The following is a 19,167-nucleotide window of genomic DNA, read 5'->3' on the forward strand; positions in this document are numbered from 1 at the left end:
GGGCTGGTCAAGGTCTAATGTTAGAGACCACAGAAGTGAACCTTTCAAGCCTGTTTTCTCAACTCAATGTTTTCTGCAAGACATTACTCTATAAGCCATATCTCCAAAACTGGTGGGTCAAACTGAACAACCAATATGTCAATTTGAAGCTATGCTTCCCTGCTTTCATATCACATGAAAAAACGAAAATACAAAAAACATTGCAGTCCATCAGTCAAATTTGGTCACATATGTCCGAATGTCCAATTTTTAAGATTTATTTTAATGTAGTATAATTGTGACCGTAGGTCGCAGATTATTATGAAAACCTACAAAACATGTCTGTCCGTCCGTCATGTCACGCCACTCCCTCTCGATGCTCCCTATATGGCCGTCTCCATATATGAAGATCACGACACACTGACCTCATCAAACCCTGTATAGCCATACATAGAGAAGACTGGATCATCACCTAGATCTGCATATGTGGAGCCGGCCAGCAACTCTACATCTGACCTCAAACACTTAGATCTCCATATATGGAGCTGACTTGTTCTGACATTCCATATGTTGAACCTTCTCCACCCGTCCTTCCTCTTCGATATCTCCCTTTTTTACTGATGCCTGTCCATTCAACAGGCCAGAAAATTAAGGCCCGGCCCTACCTGGGCCCCTCATCAAACCCTGTGCACTCAAGACACTGCCTCCGCTGCCACCCTTAGATCTCCATATATGGAGCTGACCTGTTCTGAAATTTCATACATTGATATGAGCCTCATCAAATCCTGTACACTCAAGACACACTCCATATATGGCCGCCAGACCTCATCAAACGCTGTACACTCAAGACACTAGCAGTGGTTCTCAAACCAACATGTCAAGGACCCCTAAAATATTATAGATAATTGACCGCCGACCCCCAACTGAACTGAAAACATGTTGTTCCAGCCCCCCCCCCCCCCCCCCCCCCCCCCCCCCCGGCGAGGTAGGTGAGGGTTAAAAAGAAATGGAGGGAGACCTGAGGTCTGGAGATTTACAGCCGGCTTTTTTTGCATGAGGCTCTTTTCAAAGGAGGACGAACAAGGAGAGACAAGATAAATGACGTGAAGGGCTTCTTCCTCTCACATGTGCAAACAATTTTCCACCACGGAATGACCAGAGAGCAAATTAACTGTCTGTTTAGCATGTCAAGCGTGAACAAATACCTTTGGCATTAAGTCAGGACCCGGGGAGTGTGTGTGTGTGTGTGTGTGTGTGTGTGTGTGTGTGTGTGTGTGTGTGTGTGTGTGCACATGCGTGCGTGCGTGCGGGAACATTGTCCACAGTCGCAGACTTTGCTTGTCTAGGTTTTTTTGCTTCTTTTGGTTCTACGTTCTTGTCTTCCCCAGGTGTTTCTCATGTATAATCAGCCCGACATGTGTATATTTAGTCTTGTTCCCCAGTCAGTCCTTGTCGAGTCATTGTTATAGTGTCATGTCATGTTTGTGTCAGTTTGTGATTGTTTGGGTCTTCACCACACCACCAGATCGTGACAGAATGACTCGACCAGCAGTGTTTTTGGCAGCAAATTTAGATTTTAGTTTTAGTCGTAGTCTCTTGAATAGTTTTCATTTAGTTTTAGTCACATTTTACTAGTCAGTCACCTGGAATGTTTTAGTGTTAGTCTAGTTTTAGTCATAAGATTTTAGTCGACTAAATCTACAGTTGATTTAGTCGAACAAAATGCATTTTGTCGGGACTTGATGCCATCGTAAACTCATGGCTGTTCGACAATTTTCAGCGTGCAATTGCAACTAATTGCAATATGACTTATAGTTGATCTCTTGTCCGCTAGTCCCTTCCTAACATTTTAGTCTAGTTTTCATTTGTTGATGAAATTGTCAGTATATTTAGTCTTAGTTTTAGTCATCATATATAGCTTAGTTTTCATTTAGTTTTTGTCAGTGAAAAGACAGCTTCCTTTGGATGGAAGTTCAAGTGTGCCCAGGATGACAGACTGCCTTCACCTGCTGAGCTGTATACACTATATATGAACCTTTATTGAGAAAAGGATATCCCCTTGAGATGTATCATCTCGTTTTCGAGGGGGTCCAGCAAAACATACAGAAAATACAAGACAAGTATACAAGTGTAACATTCATACATAATCCAGGACAAAACAAACAACAAAGCTCTCCTAAGTATGGATCTCTGACTGGAGTATATGCCCTGTTGTTCCTGTCCTGGCAGTGGAAGCAAGCTTCGGGGGGCCTTCAGACCCTTTCCCTAAATGAAAACCAAAGCTATGATGACTAAAACTAACTCAATATACTAACTAATTTATTGACAATTTGCGTCAACAAATTAAAACTAGACTAAAATGTTAGGAAGGGACTAGTGGACCAGAGAGATCCAGTATAAGTCATTTTACACTTGGTTGCATGCTGAAAGTAGCCAATCTACAAGCTCACAACACCAAACACATTCCAGGTGACCAAAACAAAATGAAAAACTATTCAACTATGACTAAAGCTAAAATCAAAAGGTGTGCTGTCATAATCAGCACTGCAGCCCAGGACCACATGCTGTTCATGATGACAATTACGGCCACAAGGGCACGCCGTTGCCATGCACTGCTCCACAGCTGTGCTACAGCTGTACTTGTTATATTGTATTACACATTTCTGTGTCCTCCTGCATCTCCCTCGCCCCCAGAGAGCTCTTAAACCAGGAAGTGGCAGAAATTACCCAGGATTCCCCAGTGGCGGAGGGGAGGGAGCGGCATGTATTTTGGACTGTCAGCGCCTATGTGTGTCGCTCGTTAATCACTTGCGCTACTGTGGGACCACGCCACCAGCAGCCACATGGCAAAATACACACACACGCGCGCGCGTGCACACGCACAAACACCCACGTCACGTGTATTTGTAATTTATTTTTTACAGTAGAGTATATGCTGACACATTAGGTAAGGCCTTTTTCACCCTATACCAAGGCGAGGAGCAAGTAACACAATCGAGAAAAGTCAATTCACAATCGCGCAAGCACGCGCGCACACACACACACACACACACGCACACACGCACACATGCACGCTCGCGCAGACACACAATTCATCAACGCTGACCAGATAGAGAAAGGCCCTTGAGAGAGAGAGAGAGAGAGAGAGAGAGAGAGAGAGAGAGAGAGAAATGGGAAGAGAGACATAGGTGGTGAGAGACATGAAGGAGTGAGAGTGACACAAAGAGAGGATAGGTATGGAGGTTATAGGCCTGTGCCACATGGACCGGCATGGCTTCAGGGTGGATAGGTATGGAGGTTATAGGCATGAGGTGAGGCTACAACTGGAATATACCTCACAGTATATGTGGATATCGGAAGCATAGTGTGCAGTTGGTGGCCACATTCTTGTGTGAGCACATGTATGGCTGCATACAGTATTATAGTATGCTTGGAGGAAGTGGTTCTCAAACATTTTTTATTTTATTTCAAGTACACATCACTGTGTCATTAGAGATATCTGTGTCTCTTCAGAACACTAGTTTGTGTGTTAAGGAAAACAATAGTTCAGTTTAAACACTTTTTGATAGTCATAAATAGCAGATCTCCAAGCTCACAACGCATCATGATGCGACCATCTATCCATCATCTGTCTGTCTGTCTGTCTGTCTGTCTGTATTGTTCTGAGCATCCAGCTTTCTTGTGTCTCCTTGTAATCCTCTGCCACACCCTCTTTTACTTTCACTCACTGCACAGTATATTGAATGTGTCAAATTTTCTGTATTCATAATATCCACAGCTCCACACCTTACACACAGACACACACACACCCCGCTTGCCAGCATCAGATGTGCATGGCTGCACATGACCATGAGAACAAAAGAATGAAGACATGATCTGCATACATAGAAGCACACACACACACACACACACACTATACTCTCACAAGTCACAACACACTAAAGTGCCATTTTACACTATATTCAAGGACACACATTACGTATGTGAAGATGCCTGGCTGGCAGATCACCATTTCCCCCTCAGAGCCATACTTCCAAATCAAGGATAAACTCAACAAAGTTATGACATAACTCCCCCACCGGGGAGACAACCGATGGGAAACATGTGATGGGAGAGATGACACGTCCTACTCTACTGCAGTGGGTTCTCAACGTGTGTGGGCCGCCAGGATATTGCAAGTGGGCCCCCCAAATAATTCAAGATTCAAGAATGAAATTCAAAGATTTCAATAATATATCGATATATCATATAACCTCGAAAGAAATTTCGATTTCTTTGTGATAATGTGATCAATTACTTGATTAAGCAATAGTAATAGAATAATATCCTAAGAAACGCCAAACTCCATACTTGCAGTATACGACAAACATCGTCATCATCTGTGTTTATGTCCGGAGAGTCTGAGACTGATTGTCAAGCAAGCATCAGATGCGTGCCTCCTCAGGAGACTTATTGGCTCAGATCTGAAGCCATTTTAATTTGGCGTTACGAATTGCGACTCTGCACCAGTGTTTATTTCGTCTAACTAAAACTAAGACGAAGAATCTTCGTCGACTACCTTTTTTCACTGACGAAAACTAAATGGAAACTAAATGAAAAAACTATGATGACTAAAACTAAGACTGAATATACTGACAATTTCATCAACAGATAAAAACTAGACAAAAACGTTAGGAAGGGACTAGTGGACAAGAGATCCAGTAGAAGTCATTTTACACATTGTTGCATGCTGAAAATAGCAGATCTACAAGCCCACAACACGTTGCACTGCGACGCGGTGTGAGCTTGTAGATCGGCTATTTTCAGCAAGTATAAAAACTGTCATTACGACGGCATCAAGGCCCACCAAAATACATTTTAGTCGACTAAATCAACTGTAGATTTAGTTGACTAAAATCTTATACTATTTAGTTGACTGGAACTAGACACTAAAACATAACAGGTGACTAAAATGTGACTACTAAAACTAAATCAGGTTTAGGTTCATTTAGTTGTTTGTCCCCGTGGGGCGATTTGGTTTACAGCAAGGCATAACACAGGCAGGTAACATGAAACACAAAAACACAGTAAAAAGGCACAAAACAGGATGGCAGTTCAAGGTATCAGTGTAACATTATAATTCATAAAAACTACAAGCGAGTCAGGTGAGAAGTTACCTCCTCCTCCTATCGGCAGTTAGAGCCTGGATAGCTACAGGCACGAAGGAGAACTTATACCTATTGCTTTTGGCCCCTGGAACTTTTAGGCGAAGGCCAGAGGGAAGCAGCTTGAAAACTATTCAAAAGACTATGACTAAAACTAAAATCGAAATTTGCTGCCAAAAACAACACTGCTCTGCACGCCCTTGCCGAAGTCCACCCGAGCCCAGGCGATAGGGTTCAAACCCACAACCTTCTGCATTAAAAGGCACATGCTCTAACTTAACAGCTACACTAAGGTGGCCCTGCAGTCCTATACGAAGATGAACTCCTCTATTCTAGAGAGCCTCTTGTCCAACCGACAAATCCTGCCTCATGTGACATGTGTGAAATGGGAGGAAAGCGGAGGCCAGGCATTTAATATCCATAAATGTCATCCCTTTAGTCAAACTGAATGGCAGCATTTGTCTGCGTTTTATTATAGGGCTGCATGGGGGCTGAACTGTGCTGCACCGTCGACCTTTTCCTACCGCGGGGCCCCTGCCAAGTTTAACTGAGGGGAAGTCAAAGAGCAGGGGCCCCGCGCTGCGCACGCGGACGCGCTGGATGGCTGACTGGAGAGCAGTGGTGATAGAAGTACTCAGATAAATTAAAGTTGATAGGTACAAAAGTATTGGCATATGAATATACATTGAAATGTTTTTTTCTTTTCTTTTTTACTTTCATGAAAATAGAAGATCCACTTTATTATTCTTATAGTAGCCTCTAGTAGTCTGGGGCCCCGGGTCCACTTCAACTCGGCATAGAGTAGCGCCAACGTCCATCACTCTCTGCTGATTTCTGATCTTTGTTAAATTGACGCACACACTCCTCTCTCTCTATGTCGCTCTAATTAATTAGTCTCATGTCGCGCAGCTGCGTCTAGATTCTCGCGGCGGATCCTGCCGGGAGCTGCCTATGCCATAGAAAGCATAGGTGGACCCCAGGCTATTATTATAGTGGAATACAATATTTGAGAGGTAGTGGAGTAGGAAAGTAACAGTCTAAATTGCACTTAAGTACAGTACTTGAGTGAATAAATGTACTTTGTTACTTTACACTATATAGGCCTACAGTAGAGCAAAATTATACATCGAGGCCATCTTCTTACTCAAGGCTTGTAGCCTACTGTTTTTTTGAGTGGCGCAGCCACTCCTATAGACAGCTATGTGTGTCCCTGGGTCTGTCCCTGTGTCCCTGGGTCTGTCTGTCCGAGCACGAAAATAGTGTTATAGCGTTTGTTCACCACCAAGTGTCACTGTTGCCTAAGGGCCGATTTATACTCCTATTTTAGAGCCGAATAAAAGTCGGTTCGGCGCTGTAGAGCCTACAATTTGACGTCATTTGAGGTTCGGGGGGGGCGGGTACCGTCCTAAAGTAGACTCTTCAGTGCTACTGAAAATTTCTGACGAGCCGAAATCATTTCGGCACTACAGCGCCGAAACAGCGGTAAAATAGGAGTATCAATCGGCCCTAACACACAGACACACACAGCAGGCCAGGGACTGTACAGTACAGTACAGTGTTTCCCGTTTAGAAGTGGAGCCTGCTGGGACCGTTTCTATGGACAGAAATAAGTCTTGGTTTGGGGAGTGATGTCTCCACCAGACACTACCAGACCCCTTGCCTTGTGCATTATGTCAATAGCATCACAAAGACCTCTCCTGTTTACTGCTCTCATTTGACCCGCGCACACACACTGACTGGCAGTGGTGGAAAAAGTACTCAATTGTTTTACTTAAGTAAAAGTACCAATACTGCAATTTAGAACTGCTCCGTTACAAGTAAAATGTACTTAAAGTAGGCTACTAAAAGTCAAAGTACTCATTGTGTAGAATGTGCCATTTCACAAGTTCAAAATGTGTCTATTGAAAATAGCAGATCTACAAGCTCACAATGTGTCACAACGCGACGCATTGTGAGCTTGTAGATCGGCTATTTTCAAATGGCCAAAATATGTAGGGTTGAAGTGGTTAATGTATGTTTTCTAATCAAAATTTAAAACCGCCAAAGTAACTAGTAAATAAAGTTTTCAAATAATTGTAGTGGAGTAAAAGTACACATTTTGGCTCCGAGATGTAGTACAGAAGAAGTAAAAGTACTGGAAATTGGAAATACTCAAGTAAAGTACAAATAACTCAAAATTGTACTTAAGTAAATGTACTTAGTTACTTTCCACCCTTGCTGACTGCCTGCGGTTCATATGTCGTGCCACTATAAAAAAGTGCTGTTCATTTCCATAACGCGCCGAGTTGTGTTTCAGTCCCTAAACACTATAGGCAACCGCACTGAAAGATTCATGTCCAGAAAGCTCCATCAATATTTTAGTCATTCGTTCTGCTTCATGGGACATGAGGTTGCATCGCGTGGCAGTGTTGAATTGGACAGCACATTTTGATTTTTTGTTTTAGTCATAGTCTCTTGAATAGTTTTAATTTAGTTTTAGAGTCACATTAGAGTCACCTGGAATGTTTTAATGTTAGTCTAGTTTTAGTCGACTAAATATCATAAGATTGTAGTCGACTAAAATGTATTTTGGCGGGCCTTGATGCCGTTGTAATGACTGATTTTACACTATAGCTGATCTACAAACTCACTTAAGTTGCGATGCGTTATGCCGACTGTCCACTAGTCCCCAATGTTAGGAAGGCTAACATTTCAGTCTAGTTTTTATTTGATTGTGAATATTAGTCTTAGTCATAGCTTACGGACACGCTTAATTGGGTCGGCAAAAAGCCTCTCTTGGATTGATTGATTGAAATATTTATTAACAGTTTGCAGAATTACAGTACATTTCAAGCACAACTCAATGCAAAGACTGTTAACTGTGAGTGGACGACCCCATAAAGCATTACACTAGTTTACAAGAGGGTCCACCTTGTTCAATTCATCAAAAACATTAAGAGACAAATACTATACACTTCTATATAGCCAAAGAATAGGGGGGGGCACAAGTTCACAACCTATACTGATGTAGCCTAACAACTAACAACAAACAACAAAACACACATGCAGGGCTGTCCTCTTTCAAATCAAATGTGATGCTGTGCTGAACAGCATGATGGCATATTGCATGATGGTGTACTCTACTACACATAGAAGCCTACATACAATTGGAAAGCAACTCTGAAATGCGTAAAAACAAGATTCCAGGACCAGGGCATGGGTATGAATGAATGATGCAGCGAAAGTACACACTGTCACTGATGGATGTGTGTGTCGTGTGTGTGTGTGCACATGTTACTCGCACACTGCGAGCTATGATGAGGATATTTGGGGGAGAGAGATGAGATGATAGTAGACTATAGGCTAGTCTAGTGCTTGCTGCTTGTTACTCACGCTGCTGTTCTCCCCCGTCCAGTGCACCATCGCCTGGTTGTGCGTGGCGTCCCCTCGGAGCACGAAAGAGCTGCTACTGAGCAGGGACAGCTTGTCCCGGGACATGAGGGCTCTCCTGAACCGGCCAGGGGGCGGCCAGTAGTCCTCCTCCTCCACGCCGCCCACCACCACCTCGACATCTCCGGCGTCCGTCACACCCAGCGGCGGGGAGCCCCGATCGTCTTCCCCGGCGCCGCTCCGGTTTAAAACCCAGCTGTCATCACAGCGCACGGCGGTGACCGTCAGTGACATGATCCAAGCCAGGGCGATCATCACCACGACCACGCCGCGTAGCGGGTCGTGGTGCGCGCAGACGGTGCCGTTGATGTTGGGGCGCAAAGGTAACGTGCTTGATGATCGCGCCATGGTGGTGGTAGGTATAGCGCTCTAAGATCGTTGGACACTTTGATTGAGAGACTGCCGATGCGAGCAGGAGATAGATAGATAGATAGATGGATCTACTGTCCGTGTGTACGCCGCCGAGAGAACGAGAGCGAGTCGAGAGACATATATCAACTGTACTGTACGGCAGTGTACGCCGTGTCAAGGAGAGAGAGAGACGGAGAGAGACAGAGGAGGAGGGAGGGAGGGAGGGAGGGAGGGAGTGGATCCATGGGGAAACAACGCGCTCTCGTCTGCGTGCCAACCCAGGGGTTGACACAAACACAAAACGCCGCTGCACTGGTGCCATCTGGCGGCACAGTCGGGCTTACAGTCGACTGGAGTTGGAAGGTGCTCTGAAATAGAATTGTTTCAGTGGTTTTCAACCCCTTTCATATAAAAAGGATCATTATATATTCGGCATTCGAGCCACGGACCATTGAGATTTAGCCTCTCAGACCTAAAACTAAAGAATACATTGTTGTCGTTGGATAAGATTGTCCACAATTCCATGCTGAATCTGGACGTTTGGTACCATAATGATAACAGGCAAACTGTGCTGAACATGCTGAATGCAATTATTGTCAAATTACTTAAGTGATTAGTGTCTGTGTGAGTTCATGACACAAACGATCAAAATGACAATTCTTCTACATTCTCTAGGTCTAAACTTCTTGTAGGCCTACATTAAGTAATGCAAATAGCAATAGTTTTAACAATAGCTAGTTTAACTCACGAGAGCGCAAAATGAAAGGGTCCATTTCGTTTTAATAATAGATAGATATACAGGTCCATCCCAACAAATTAGAATAATCTGAAAAAGTTCATTATTTGCCATAATGTAATAAAAATAAATAAACTTCAAGCGTACAGCTCATGAAAATGATTTCATCAATGTGGCGTGGCATGAAGGTGATCAGCCTGTGACACTGTTGAGGTGTTATGGAAGCCCAGGTTTTTTCATTTGTGTTCAGTCTTATCGACAATACAACCAAGATTCTCTGTGGGATTCAGGTCAGGCCTGTTGGCTGGTCAGTTAAGCACAGTAATACCATGGTCAGTACACCAGTTACTAGTAGTTTTGGCTCTGTGGGCAGATGCCAAATCGAGCTGGAATGGAAAATTAGCATCTCCATGAAGCTTGTCAACATACTGAAACACAATGTACTCTAAAAAGATGGCTGTGTTGAAACCATTGTTACATTTTCAGTCATGAGTCAGTCAGTGGACCAACACCAGCAGATAACCTAAATTATCACTGTGTTTTGTCATGTCCAGAGTCTCAACACCATCTATTATGATATTTTACAGCACTGTGTGCTTCAGTATGTTGACAAGCTTCATGGAGATGCTAATTTTCCTTTCCAGCTCGATTTGGCACCTGCCCACAGAGCCAACATTTTAGTTGCTAACATTCCTAACATTTTAGTCTAGTAGGCCTGTTGACGAAATTGTCAATACATTTAGTCTTAGTCATCATAGCTTTGTTTTCATTTAGTTCCCATGTAGTTTTCGGCAGTGAAAAAAAGGTAGTCGACGAACATTTTAGTTTTTGTCGACAAAAACAACACTGAACTACAGCCTATTCAGGTGGGGATGACATTTCCATCCCATCAGGAGATATAGAACTCACACAGCCACCCAGGATAAACAAGTGAAATTGGAATTGATGAAACAAAAATACAAAAAAAGAGCAGACTAGATTGGAACTGAAATTACTATCAAATTCAAGCTGATAAATGAATGTGTTTTCTCTGCTGATGGAATTGGTCTCACCGGCACCTGAAAATGTATTTTTCTGTTTACTAAAGAGCTGGACAGATGGGGAGAGAGACCCCTGATACTGAATAAATGATTACTATAAGAATATTTAATGATTAATATCAGAAATTCAGAATATATATAGAGAGCTTTCTTTTTGAGCAGTGCTATAATCGCGTGTCTTTGTGTGTATGACCTATGCCACATTATCCTCCCCTTATTGGCATGAGAAAGCATACGTTTACATTGCCAAATTAAAGTCAAATGCAAAATAAATTGCTATGACGTCATGTCACGATCAATTTGACATGCATATTAATCTACAGACCCACATTTTTTTTACTTAAGCTGTATGAAATACTTGCCATTAATATAGTGGTTGCAACTGTAGGTTATTAATTGATTAGCAGAGTCCCGTGGTGGGAGTTCAAACAACCACAAACAAACAAATGAACAAATGAACAAACAAATGAACCCTAACTGGTCCATTTGGTTCCAAACGATCATTTAGCTGGGTACACCCTGGAACTCCCTCAAGGACCCCTGGGGGTCCCCGGACCCCACTTTGGGAACCACTGACTTACAGCCTATACTGCATATACACCGTAGCCTATATTATACAGTATGTTTAATGTTTACATTCCAGGGAGGACGATGTACGGTACATTTCGCTAAATTGACACACAGGATTTGAGTGTCCCCATGTTAACCCAATGAATATAATGAATATGACATAATTACAGAGAATCTTCTTCAATTCAATTCAATTATTCTTAGAATGTTAATTTAAAGCCAATGTCCCTGCGGCATATTATAGTGTCATGTCCAGGCCAGGGCGTTCTTGTACATCAAGCTGCCTGATATTATGGGAACATGAGATAGGCCTCTGCCTCCTGACCTATGGGGTCACGTGCACTTGCCCTAGCCTCGACGACCTTTCAGCCTGAAGGGCCTTTCAAACGGGAAGCGAGGAACGCATGGGTTGTTACCTGGATCCACGACAGGTCTGCTACAGGTCTACGCAAGCGTAAAAAAAGCTAAACAGAATCCAGGTCTGGTGAGTCGTGGGCGTGTGCTCGAAATGACAAATTCACAGAACCGCGCTCACATACATACACTTGCGTTTGCACCGCGACTGCTCCCCAGTGCTCCGCGCAAAAACGCTGGTCTCATTGAAAACGAACTATAGACGCGTTAAATCGCTTCACGTTTGAAAGGACCTTTATGCAAAGGCTAAAATAGATAAAAATGTTATGTAGACAGATGCCCGGTCATTATTGATAGAACATAGCATTCTAGGTTCTTAGTTTCCTCATGATCCTAGATGTATCTATGTATTCAATGTATTAATTACCAACACATAAGAATTAAAAGGTTAACTCACCCATAGGGCATTCACTTCTAGTCATTTTTACTAGTTGACTAGTTGCCTAGTTTACTAGTCGACTTAAATAAATATAAATACCTATCATTTTTGACATTGGTGACTGTCTATAACTATAATCTGCCTGATCTTGAGGCCTACAAAATCGGGGGGAAAAAAACCCTTTTTCTTTTTTTCTTATCAACTAGTACCAACTAGTGAACTAGTGGATTTACTAGTCGACTAGTTGAATAGTCGACTAGTTGCTTAATGCCCTAACGACCCATCACATTTGTAAATGTTATTGGTCTAAGAGGATACCCTGCCACCAGAGGAGTCCCTAAAGGTAGTAACTAAAAGTTTATCTAATGTCATTAAACATTTTTGTAGCCTGCCTCACCTAAAATCAACTACAATGTAAATTACATTATTTATTTGAATTTTATAGCCTATACTTTGCTGAAATCAGGTGCATAGAGGCTACAAAAACCTATTCTTAATGCTAAGAGAAATTAACCTCCATCGTCAGCTTTAGCTGGCCTGAAAGAGAAATAAAAGCTGTTTGTATTTTGGTGACATGCCTGTGATTATAGGTCAAAGCTCATGTTTAATCCCATTAGCTCTCTGTCCCACCTCCTCCTATCCAATTATAGGAAGAAGTTGGATCAACCCATAGGTCAGCAGCGTTAGTGATGGTCAGATGTCTCCTCGGTACAAAAAAAATTGTGCGTGCGTGTCTGCGCGTGTGAGTGTGTGTGTGTGTGTGTGTGTGTTTGTGAGAAAGTACCAGGTATAAAGTGAATCTATAAGGTTTATAGTGTGGGTCATGACCGAAAGAATAAGGTCGCGAATACAAGCAGCCCGAAATGAGTTTTCTTCGACGGGTGGCTGGCTCCCTTAGAGATAGGGTGAGAAGTTCAGTCACACGAGAGAGACTCGGAGTAGAACCACTGCTCCTTCGCCTGGAAAGGAGCCAGCTTAGGTGGTTCGGGCATCTGGTTAGGACACATGGGCAACTGGAGGCCCAGGGGCCACATGCGGCCCCCACCTTCACTTAATGCGGCCCTCAGGTTAATATCAGAATACTGATGTATTATTGATTTCAAACATGCAAACATGACCTGCTTTTGTACGTCCAATGTGTTTGGATTTAGTTGATAAAGTTAACAACTAATAACGGCATGATTAACGGCAAGTTATTACTGTAGCTGTCTGTGAACCTGCTTTACACAACATAAATGATGCTATTAACACATTCCCTCCCATTACCATAGGCGGGATCCAAAGAAGAGTCCTCATCCACGTGACCAGGACGTGATTGCCCTCCATAGCTATAGTCTGGCGGCTCTGGCCACACTCTAGGTTGTGGACGATCCACAATCTAGAGTGAGGCCACGACTAATACCCGTGTGCACGGAGGATTTGGATGTACAGTAGGCTGTTTCTACCATGCGAGTAAAAATAATTTACACACACACACACACACACACACACACACACATTCTGGATTAAATCATATTCATTTCTCGTGTTGGCAAAGGCGGTAAAAATGATTAAACCCGAGATTTCGCGTGTGTGGACATCCCTGGATGAATCAGAGAGAGTCCGATCGAAGCCAGAGCAACTTAAGTCATACCATAACTAGTCAGATCTGGCCAAGAATAAGCTATATTATTTCTGGTGAAGACGTCCTGGAAGTGTAAACATCATCCCCATTATGGACTGTGATCTGGCCTAGTCCTGAACGTCCCGGAGGACATCATCCTGACGTAATTTGGCTTGCTGGGTTCTAATGAGAAGAGGTGAGATGTAGTGCAGTAGGGCCACGAACATCAGCAAACACACAAAGGAATACAGATGGTAGAGTGTGCGCTTCCTCCATGACCTCAGCCAGAATACTGCCTCAAATTGCAGTTCCTATACTGGGGCTAAAATGTAAATATTTTGATACTGCTGTTGAGTCGGTGCATGCAAGAGCAGTTGTGGTGCAAAGAATGCCAACAAGGACACAGGAGTACAGATTGTAGTCGCCAATGAGTCTGCACAATCTGTATTGTCTGTATGAGCAAGCAAACAATTCAGATAAACAGTCTGAATTACACCGTGTACTTCAACTGGATTTGAAGGCGGTGCAAGCCGCAAAGAGTTATTTAGATTTAGAACAAATGTTGGAATGACAGCGGAAATATCAAGAGGTGATGGCTTAAAACACTTGTTTTCATATAAGAAATACAAATTCCTTGAGAATAAGTATCTACAATACATTATCATTTCACTGCATAGATAGAGGCCAATTCAATTATATAGCCACTGAATGCATAAGGTATTTTCAGTCAGTTCTTGTCAGTGAATGAATGAGTGACTGAATAAATTATAATATCCATTTAAAGCTGCTATAAGCAATAATATGTCAAAATTTGAATTACCTTTTTTTGGTATTCAGACAGCCAGCAATGGGTAGAACGCTCCCCAAAAAAATGTAGTCTCTGTGACACATCTAAGGGCCTCAATCTGCATTCAAAGATGCTCCTAGAATCTTTGTCATTGGTTGAAAAAAACCCCGGTCACAATGACTAACCAATCAGGAAGTAGACAGGCAAATCGACCAATGACAAAGCTTCTAGGAAAGTCTTTGAATGCAGATTGCGGCCCCTAGATGTATCACAGAGACAACATTTTTTGGGGGAGTGTTCTACCCATTGCTGGCTGTCTGAAAAAAAAAGTCATTAAAGATATTATTGCTTATAGCTTTAAGTCAACAGTCATCACAGGTCTCCACTAAAATCCCCGAACCACATTTGAAAGTTGTGTCGAGTAAACTGTAAACATGTGGTGTTGAATGACTTATGCTCGTTGATCTTAAAGGACCACTTCACCACTTTTTAACCTGCTTTCATCTCACTAATGTTCATCATTAAAACAGCTTCACTTCCCTGACTTCCCTAGAGCAACATTAATAAATTCCTCCTGGGGGATCCCGAGGCGTTAAATAATGTAAAGGTTTCATCTCATCATTGATCACAGATTTGCACCACTATGCCAAGGAGTAATCAATAAAAGCATCGCAAAATACAGTATATTGAAGTCTGCCTATATTATAGATAGATAGATTTTATTTCACACAGCCCCAGAAAAATGTTGCATTCAACAGTGCATTAATAGCCACAGAAATGAATTTCACAACGTTCAATAAACTGGATGGATCTTAATGATCTATGCCAGCGATCAGGATTACAGTTAAAGTGGGTGGCGCCTGATACAACAACTGCTGCACTCAACAACAGCATCATCATAGATCCGCATGTCCGTGCATGTGCGACCTACGAGCAAGACAGTGCGCACCATGAACTGTCAATCAAATCCGCGACCGCAAGAGCCACCATTCTAAGAATGAAGCGATCAGAAAGTGCACAACACTGGACCAGTCTGAGGCTGCAGGGAAAACTGGCTCTTCTTCCCTTTGCAAACCACTCATTATCACACTCTATACTGTCAAATAACACCATAGGTGAGGACATTCTCATTTTCACTATTAAAGCCCGTTTACAGGTGTTGCCGACCAAGTTCAACTTGACAACCTGGTACCCATCAGCACACGACCCACACTGCATCCTACATTCAGTACCACATGACAAAGAAACAGTCGCACACATCTTAAATGGTTGCAGCCACTATAAAGGACTGTACATTGCCAGACATGACCGTCTGGTGGACCTGGTCTCAGACAAGATCAGAGGAGTACAGGACAGGACAACAAGAATGTATAAACACAGCACTGTAAAAATAGACTGGTTTGATCACAATGACACGCATGTCAATTCACTACAAAATATTCCAAATACCCCAGATATTGTGTTCATCAATGAAATTAGAAAAACTGTCACTAATAGGCTGCCCATTTGATTTGTATATGGACACTTGTTTTACATCCAAACTTATGAAATATCAGCTTCTGGTGGAACGTATTATGGCCTTGGGATATAACTGTCAACTTATTGTCCTTGTATTTGGAAGTCTGGGCCATGTCCATAAACTTGTGCTCAGGGGTTTGCAATTGGGTGGATTGCTAAAAACAAATGCAAAAAAGCTGGCTAAATACTGTTCTGTCTCAGCTACTATGGGCAGTCTGTCTGTCTGGAGAAGGCGTTGTTTCATTTATCCCTAGGTGGCTTAAAAAACCCAAAACAAACATCCTGTCTAGTAGTATCATGTATATAGTATGTCAACAATGTGCTATATATATTTATTTTTTTTCTCTTCTTTTCCCTCTGTGTGTTAAGCATGTGCAGCAGCTTGGTTGGACCATATAATGTATAACCTTATTCTGATCAGTGTTTGGGGTCTATTCTGTATACGCCACTTGTGCAGATCCAAATAAAATAATTAAAATGTGTGTGTCTGACTACTCACCATGTCAGTTGATGTCCCTCGATCCGAACAACTCCAACGGGCAACAGTTGAGTGTGGGAGCGCGCGCATGTCTCAGCTCCTGTCTCCATTGGCTAGATGCCCCTGCCTCCTGCTTGGGTGCCGGTTTGAAACATGTCGCCTGGTTGTTTGAAAAAGAAAAACAAGGCTTTCAAACGTTTGCAGGTAAATCTGAGCATGCACTGAGTGTTGCCCACCTGCCCCGGCAGGTAAATAAAACTTTCGAGCAGGTAGAGTTTGCTTTCAGGTTGCCTGACGGCGAAGGGGCAAGTGCTTGAAACACAACACAAGTCTTCTAGGTCTGTGTAATGTAAAATAATAGCAGTGTTTACCTATAATGTGCTGTTTTCACTGTACACTATACACACACTACACTTTTGTGTATAGCAAGTTGGAACCCATATTCATAGCTATCATAGGTATTTGGCATACAAATTGAGCTATAACTTTCTTTTTTTTTAATCACACAGCCCCAGAAAAAAACAGTGCATTAAAAGCCACAGAAATGAATTTCACAACGTTCAATAAAAATAACTGAATGGCAATTTAAATGATGGCATTCCACTGTTGGAAATTGGAATATGTATTTACTTTACTAAAGTAAATAGTAAGAATATAGCTCCAATGCTCCATGATGTTTTGCATCTTCTATCCGTCGATATCTAACTATAAATGCACCAAGTCTCTGTGTGTACGTCTGTAATCCACGTAACTCGAGAACCGTCCACCCCACCGACTTCAAATTTGACACATGCGTTCCACACCACCACAGGGAGTGCAGTGCCCGGTGTCGAGTCGGTCGGACCCATGGTTGTCCAGAACCGCCACAAAAGGCCTCTGTCCGGGCTCTGGACAGAGCCCCTGCCCAGGGTCCATATAAGGAGCTGGCCTGTTCTGACATCACAACACTTCATATTTGGGCATGCCTGACACAGAACTCCATATACAGTAGGAATAAACAACACAGAGAGAAACATTCAGAAATCTGCATATATGGGCATAAAAGGGACCCAGACAGATGGGTGGAACGGGTACTCTGCATTTCCGGTTGTCCAGAACCAGCACAAAAGCCTCTACCCGGGCTCTGTACCTGATCACCCCTATATCTCCATATATGGATCTGGCCTGTTCTGACATCGCGTACACGCATCCACCTGGGTGACGGCAGACTGCTGGGCGAGCGCTGCTGCTTTGGCATGGGGGGAGTCAGATCAAGACAGGTGACCTCACAAATAATCACATTTACCCACGCAGTGTCAATAAATAAACATTTAAAACTCTTTCAGTCCTCCTGTTGAAAATGTCTTCAGATATATACCATCATACCCCTCTAAGGAAAACATGCAACACCACCCATACTACTAAACGGCCTTCCCAGCCAGCTGGCTGTTGAATGCATTGGGAAGCAGCTGTGCAATGTGAATGCATCGTTCCTCCTTACGGTAGAGCACGGGTTGCCCCGTGACACATTGCATTGCTTAGGCGTTACCCTGCTGGGCATGAAACAGAGACGCATGGTTGGTTCTGTACGGCACAAACCCTCATTCCCATTACTTTCATATTCTCAATGTCCCTTTGGAGGAACAATACATACTCTGGAACAGTCATTCTGCAGACGCTATATGACACTTTTTTGCATTGTTGGATTTTCATTTGTGGAATTTCCCAGGGGGCAGTATAAGCCATTTTCCAGTTTTGAGTGAAGTCCCACTCAATCAAGCGCCTGACCCTCAGGGACCTTCGTCACACAACATCGATGACACTGTCACACAGGAACCTGATGCCGAGTGTGCCCAAAACTAGGGGGCACGTTGTTTGTGTGCGTGTGTGTGTGTGTGTGTGTGTGTGTGTGTGTGTGTGTGTGTGTGTGTGTGTCTTTCTTTATAATGTCTTTATTAATAATAAAAGCTATAATGATTATAACTATGAAGCTTAGACTACTCACCATGTCAGTTGATGTCCCTCGATACGAACAACTCCCAACGGGCAACAGTTGAGTGTGGGAGCGCGCGCATGTCTCAGCTCCTCATTGGCTAGGCGCCCCTGCTTGGGTGCTGTTTTGCAACATGTCGCCTGGTTGTTTGAAAAAGAAAAACAAGGCTTTCAAACTTTTGCAGGTAAATCTGAGCATGCACATTACAGGCATTGACACCATTGTTGTTTTAGGCAGAAAATTTAGATTTTAGTTTTAGTCATAGTCTCTTCAATAGTTTATTTAGTTTCAGTCACATTTTAGTCACCTGGAATGTTAGTGTCAGTCTAGTTTTAGTCGACTAAATCTACAGTTGATTTAGTCGACTAAAATGTATTTTGGCAGTGCCATCGTAATGACTATTTTTACACTTTGCCGATCAAATTGCCGATCTACAAGCTCACGACGTGTCACAGCGCGGCGCATTGTGAGCTTGTAGATCGCTATTTGCGGTCGGCTATTTTGCGAATCGGCTATTGCCCACCTGCCCCTGGCAGGTAAATAAAACACTATGGGTTGCCCACCTGCCCCTGGCAGGTAAATAAAACACTAGGGGTTGCCCACCTGCCCCTGGCAGGTAAATAAAACACTAGGGGTTGCCCACCTGCCCCTGGCAGGTAAATAAAACACTATGGGTTGCCCACCTGCCCCTGGCAGGTAAATAAAACACTAGGGGTTGCCCACCTGCCCCTGGCAGGTAAATAAAACACTATGGGTTGCCCACCTGC

At 43.0% G+C, this 19,167-nt stretch overlaps 1 protein-coding gene across 9 annotated transcripts in view; it reads right to left on the reverse strand.

Moving 5' to 3' along the window:
- Positions 1-9,060, reverse strand: part of sorcs2 (sortilin-related VPS10 domain containing receptor 2) — a gene marked incomplete at its 3' end in the record, with an annotated part of 211,857 nt that extends 202,797 nt beyond the window's left edge. For all 9 annotated transcript variants that reach the window (XM_080792105.1, XM_080792104.1, XM_080792103.1 and 6 more), the window contains exon 1: positions 8,496-9,060. In XM_080792105.1, coding sequence (XP_080648231.1) covers positions 8,496-8,900 — 405 coding nt within the window. In that variant the 5' untranslated portion in view covers positions 8,901-9,060. The remainder of the gene's footprint in view (positions 1-8,495) is intronic.
- Between the last annotated feature and the right edge of the window lie 10,107 nt (positions 9,061-19,167).

Source organism: Protomyctophum bolini (genome assembly GCF_963924005.1).
Source record: "Protomyctophum bolini genome assembly, chromosome: 20".
NCBI classification, from domain to species: Eukaryota; Metazoa; Chordata; class Actinopteri; order Myctophiformes; family Myctophidae; genus Protomyctophum; species Protomyctophum bolini.